The sequence below is a fragment of the Alnus glutinosa genome, chromosome 7 (genome assembly GCF_958979055.1).
Source record: "Alnus glutinosa chromosome 7, dhAlnGlut1.1, whole genome shotgun sequence".
NCBI classification, from domain to species: domain Eukaryota; kingdom Viridiplantae; phylum Streptophyta; class Magnoliopsida; order Fagales; family Betulaceae; genus Alnus; species Alnus glutinosa.
The window spans coordinates 30,395,477-30,401,135 of record NC_084892.1 but is presented as its reverse complement, the minus strand read 5'-3'; the positions used below and the strand labels follow the sequence as shown (position 1 = coordinate 30,401,135).

Below are 5,659 nucleotides of genomic sequence, written 5' to 3'. Positions count from 1 at the left end.
TAATATATCCTTTTCCTTTAATTAGTAGGGTTATTTTTTACACTCAACAAAAGTTTAGCTATTTTTTCATGAAATTTCAATGGGGAAATCTTGTATAAATTATAATGGGGACAGATTAAAAACTTGTTAGAAATTTTAATCAATCCCAAGAAATTTATGAAATCTTACTGGGGACTTAATTTGTCAGCGAAGTGGCGAGATTGGGAGAAACCTTGTGGACAAGTATGGGCCATGGAGGGCTCTCAAAACAGAGGAAGGCCCAACAGTATTAAGGTTGTTAGTGAAAGGGCTTTACCCACGTTATCCGTTTGTCCGAGTGGTGCGGCTGTAGGCGGAACCAGTCCCAGCTCCACACATCCGCCTGATCCCTGGGCAGTAAAATATAAACGTCTTATATCGCAGAAACCCTTTTACTGTTCCATAGCTCCCCGGCTTCTTCTTCTGATCGCATACAGCTTCCTCGTACCTCAGGCTCCCACCAGATCTCCCAATAATTGTCTAAATATCAGGTAATTTCTTTTTGGTTGTTTTTTATGCTATTATGATGATGGAAAGAATTGCGATTCCCGTGTTTGTAGATGCAATACTTTTCTCTCTTTTTTCTTTTAGTAAAATGAGATCGATCTAATTCAACATCCAAAATTGCACTTCTTTGGGACGTCATGGTTACGCTGGTTAAATGTGTTCTCGCCGTTCCCTTTCTCTTTCTAACTCTCTCATTTTCTTCTTAATTTTGTTTAAATTTGCCGCTAAGGACTATACTTTTGTAAAAAATTTCGAAACTTTCGTTGAGCTTTTATTTCGACATTCCTGTTGAACCGAATTCAGTATTACATGAGACTGGTTACGTATATCGATGTTTTCCTGTTCCACTGCTCTTCGTGATTATCACTGCATGCGAAATTGTAAGGGTAAATGCATGTCGCTCCTTAGCTCTTCTAGACTTGTTCCATATAAAACATAACGTTTTTATTATTGTTGGTGATCGTGTGGTCAATTCTCTCCCCTTTAATCCAGCGCGTCGTACCATGGCAGACCTATATGATGTAGTACTTGGAGAAGGGAGGACACGAAGCTAGAAGAAGATGGCGTTGGCAAGGAGTATGATGCGAAGGGCGGTAGTGGCATGGCAGAAGGAAGCAGGAAACAGAATTCCATCAACAACGAGGGCTGTTAATACTGCAATGAATGACAACTGCCCAATTCTAATATCTCCATCTCTAGTCTCACTAGACCTCGCTGAGATTTGGCCTACTAATTCCACCACCCACGATTTTCCATTGACCTGTAAATGCTGTAAGTAGTTTTTTAACCCCTCAATTTGGTTGCTGTAACCTTTTTTGTTTGGTGAGATTCCTTTTTTTTGTGACCAGGTAGGTTCATAATTTCGTGCTCTTTCCCAATAACATTGGCTGTGCATATTCAATCTACAGAACGGTTATCTCAAGGGCTTAGGATTCTAGAGGGATGTGCTTAGCATTGTAGTTTAATATATGGCTTTGAAAAGATTGAATTTGAAGGCCAAAAAAGCTATTCTTGAAGAAAGTGGAAGTGGCAGGTTTGCAGAGGCAGCTGCAAATAAAATAGTTTTGAAATATTGTTTTGGTTGTTAATTTGATGGCCAAAGGGTAGGGAAAATAAATGAGGTTTTAGGGTTTAAATAGGGTAAAGAAAAGGATTTTCTTTTCGGAGTTGCGAAATGGATATTTCATGTCTAATCATGCTGTAGATGCAGTATCTACTACCCTGTTTGATGCTGGCTGTCTTGTATTTTGACATAACCTTTTAAGATCACTTGAGTTCATTGATTGTATTCACAAAGTTGTTTGCTTGTATTATCTATTTGTAGAACGTTCTGGAGGTTCAGTTTTAAAGTTGATTGAGTCTTCTGGTTCTAATACTTTTTTCCCCTGCCATTATATCTTCTCCGCTAAATGACTTTGTCAAGCCAAAAAATTCTTTTGTCTGCTTACCCATTCTATTAATATGGGATATTATTGTTTCTAATCTCACATCCTTGATAACATATTCACTTACAATCCAATTTTTTTGTCATGATCCAGGGAATACTTTAGCTACATCTCTGCTATACTCCAAAAAAAGTTACTTAAAGTTACAATTAGAGCTCTCTAGTTGCTTATATATTTTAGTCTCACCTAGTACATAACCAATTTGGGACTTGGCACATACATGCTTTCGTAATCCATACATATAATATAGGATTTCACTTTCACAAATCGGAATATTACATTTATAGACTACTTCTACTGACCTTGGTTTGCTTCCTAAATTTGATCATAACAGTTTCCACCTTTTCTCATCTTTATTATAGGGGTTTTTGTTATCCATCTCCTTTGTTTGTTTAAGAACTGTTGTTGATACATGTCATTGACCACAGCTGATGAGCAAACTGCTGCAATAATTGACGGAAAGTCCATCGCAGATGAAATTACGTTAAGAATAGCTTGCGAGGTCAGGAGGATGAAGGTGTCCATTGGAAAGGTTCCTGGATTGGCTGTCATTTTAGTGGGCCAAAGAAGGGACTCACAAGCTTATGTACGCAACAAGATAAAAGCTTGTGAAGAAGCTGGAATCAAGTCACTGATGACTGAACTGCCTGACAATTGTAAAGAAGATGAAGTTCTGAATGCTTTGTCAAGACTTAACATGGAGCCATCAGTTCATGGTATTCTTGTGCAACTTCCTCTTCCACAAGTAATTTCTTAAACTGTATCATAAGTCTTACAATCTTTACCATTACCTGATCTGAAAGTAAACAATGTGAAGCTTTTTCATATGTTTAGAAGCTTGGCCGTATTCTGCTACACCACTTGTGGGATTCATAGACCCAAAATTAAGGGTAATGTTATTTAGTAGACTGCCGTACAATTGGGATAACGTAGCAGAAAATCAGCCATTTTTTTTTAAAAAAAAAGTGTTGATCCAAAGGCTGTTTTCCACTCCCACATCATCAAATTGTATGGCAATCTTATAACAGTCTACTAAATAGCATTATTCCAAATTGTAGTCAAAACATTTATATGTATGTTTTAGAATACTTTGGCTAGAATTTTGCCTTTTCCTCCTTACATGTGTCTACCATAGGATCTGGCAGTGAATTTATTTGTTTAAAAAAAAAAAAAAACAAAACAACTGGCAGTGATTTTGGACTAGAGACATAGATGGTTGTAATCTAAGAGGGTCTCCTTTGCCCAAGAGAATGCAGTAAATGATCATGAAGATCCAATATTCCTGGAATATGTGCTAAAACGGATAAAGGGGCTTGATCAGGCTTAAAAGTCATATAATATAGCGTGGTGACTCGTTTTGATAGCTCTTAACTGTACTTTATTTGCAATTAAGTAGTTGAGGTCTTTATGCATGATTTCAGAACTTGCTGGTCTTGTATGGATAACTTACAAGGATATGTCTGGGACAGCATTTAAATGTGGGGAAAATTTTGGATTTGCTGAGCTTAGAAAAAGATGTGGATGGCTTCCATCCACTTAATATGGGAAATCTCGCCATGAGAGGACGGGAGCCTTTATTCATTCCCTGCACTCCAAAGGGTTGCATTGAGTTATTGATTAGGTCTGGTCTGGAAATCATGGGGAAGAAAGCTGTGGTGATTGGAAGAAGTAATGTAGTTGGATTGCCTGCATCCTTGCTATTGCAGGTGATACCCACTCTTTCTAAATTTACTGCATACAGTGCCTCTCTTTCTAGATTAAGTAGGCATTGGTGTTCAATTTGTTTTGCAGAGGCACCATGCAACTGTCAGCATCGTACATGCATTTACCAGGAACCCAGAACAGATCACCTGTGAAGCTGACATTGTGGTTGCAGCAGCAGGAGTGCCTAATCTGGTCCGTGGCAATTGGCTAAAGCCGGGTGCAGTTGTTATAGATGTGGGGACAAATCCAATTGAGGTAGTATTAGACTTACCCATCATTTTTGCGTATTGTTGGTAGGCTCAGTTTATCATCGCTGGACTAGTGGCATTCTCTGCAAGATAGATATCGAATAAGAACGTATTATTAATCAACTTATAATTTTTCTACATTTTTGTTTCTTTCATTGTTTGGGATCTATTGCTTACCGTGTAGGCCTGTGACCTAATCCACTAAAGTAGAGCCCCCATCATTCGTAAAGGTGGCATTTGATTCCAGGTTTGTTAGTAATGGTACTAAGCAACTTTACAAACCAAGCTAATTAGCGCATTCCATTTTGAGCAGCTAAAAATATCATTTTGATGGATTGAGAACAGCTAGCAATGAATAGTTATATGGATACAAGAAAAAAAAATGAATTGAATTTTAGAATTGAAGATATAATTGTGTATTGGGCAGGACCCTGGCTGTGAGCATGGTTACCGTTTAACAGGAGATGTTTGCTTTGAAGAAGCAGTGAGGGTAGCATCAGCCATCACCCCTGTGCCTGGAGGAGTTGGGCCGATGACAATTGCCATGCTTCTGTCCAACACTCTCGACTCTGCCAAACGTGCGTACGACTTCCCTTGACCTCTAATGTACTATATAGTAAAATTTTACGTTGTCTTAACATGGCTTTCTTACCATGTTTGTAGTCCTTAACGTTGATTCTTTATTGCAACTTAAATGTTTTTCGATGGGTCTGAACATTGGTGTGAGATGTATGTAGGTCTCACCTATCTTAATCGAGAGCCTTGGCTTTACAACGTTCAGTGATCCAAAAATACTGTTTTGTAACAGTTGTGACATCCCTAGGGGTTTGTTCTAGGAATAAAGGATCATTTTTGGCCTTCAGCTAGGTTGTGACTTGGGAGTTCTAGAAATGGGAGGAATTATTTTCCCATTGTGGAGTTGAATTGTGAGTTAATAGTCTAGTTCTTAGCGGAAGGGACTATCATTTTGAACTCCTAACAACAATTCCCATAGTTTTTCCTTTTATATTTTTGACAAATGAAAAATAGCTATTACGGTTTTAGAAGAGAAAATTAAAAGATTAAGCTATCAGGCTATTCAGGAGCTCACTTAGATTTGTTATTTCTCTGTTCCGTTGACAAAAATACAGTGATCGTTGGCACCCAGCAGCATGCAAGAAAATAATGAAATTTAAAATATTATTTTTCTTTGGGTACGAACAAGAGCAACATTGGGTCGGGCCTAGAAAGAAGCACATGCCTGGGCTTGGCTAACCCATCTGGAGAGATAGGGTTTCTTCCCCCTCCTATAAGTCTGAGAAAGGCACAACTGTTTGACCGAACCAAAATGTAAAAGAAATAGAAAATGGAAGGCGAGGAAAACTTATTGTTTCGAGGTTTTGACAAAGCAAATGATCAATAGGACAAAAGAAAAATCTGCCATTGCAGTCAACAAGTAGCACACTGCCCTCAAGACATCTGTCGCTGCCTTCCAGGCACTAACACGGTATGGTATAAGAGCCCAGGCCCCAGAGAGAGCAGGGTTTAAGACGTTCTCTTTCCATTGAGTACAGCCCGAGCAAAGCCTAGAAATAGATCAGAGACTAATTTTCAACCCAGGCCAGCCTGGCATACCCGTTAAAAGTACAGGGCGGGCAAGCTACCAGCCTACGATCTGATCTAAAGGGCAGATAAAGAAAATACATTTAAGAGTTATCTCAATTTTGTCTGAGAGTGAAACCACCATGTTTTGTTCCA

At 38.6% G+C, this 5,659-nt stretch overlaps 1 protein-coding gene across 3 annotated transcripts; it reads left to right on the top strand.

Annotated features, from left to right (window-relative positions):
* Nucleotides 1-304: 304 nt before the first annotated feature.
* Nucleotides 305-4,627, top strand: LOC133873822 (bifunctional protein FolD 1, mitochondrial). Of its 3 annotated transcripts, XM_062311597.1 has the most exons (7): nucleotides 305-509; nucleotides 1,018-1,296; nucleotides 2,399-2,715; nucleotides 3,440-3,676; nucleotides 3,762-3,929; nucleotides 4,107-4,169; nucleotides 4,350-4,486. In XM_062311597.1, the coding sequence occupies exons 2-6, from the start codon at nucleotides 1,086-1,088 to the stop codon at nucleotides 4,125-4,127; spliced, it is 954 nt and encodes a 317-aa protein (XP_062167581.1). In that variant the 5' UTR covers nucleotides 305-509; nucleotides 1,018-1,085; the 3' UTR covers nucleotides 4,128-4,169; nucleotides 4,350-4,486. The 3 variants fall into 3 exon arrangements, with proteins under 3 accessions (XP_062167581.1, XP_062167580.1, XP_062167579.1); XM_062311596.1 differs by lacking the exon at nucleotides 4,107-4,169 and having other exon boundaries at nucleotides 306-509; nucleotides 1,036-1,296; nucleotides 4,350-4,627; XM_062311595.1 differs by lacking the exon at nucleotides 4,107-4,169 and having other exon boundaries at nucleotides 307-509; nucleotides 4,350-4,627.
* Nucleotides 4,628-5,659: the final 1,032 nt, after the last annotated feature.

What these genes read in the sequence shown, in the direction of transcription:
- LOC133873822 (XM_062311596.1), top strand. Translation starts at nt 1,086, where the DNA reads ATGGCGTTGGCAAGGAGTATGATGCGAAGGGCGGTAGTGGCATGGCAG. An exon ending in TCCATTGACCTGTAAATGCT is followed by an intron (nt 1,297 to 2,398) that starts GTAAGTAGTTTT and finishes CATTGACCACAG; the next exon opens with CTGATGAGCAAACTGCTGCA. An exon ending in CTGCATCCTTGCTATTGCAG is followed by an intron (nt 3,677 to 3,761) that starts GTGATACCCACT and finishes TTTGTTTTGCAG; the next exon opens with AGGCACCATGCAACTGTCAG.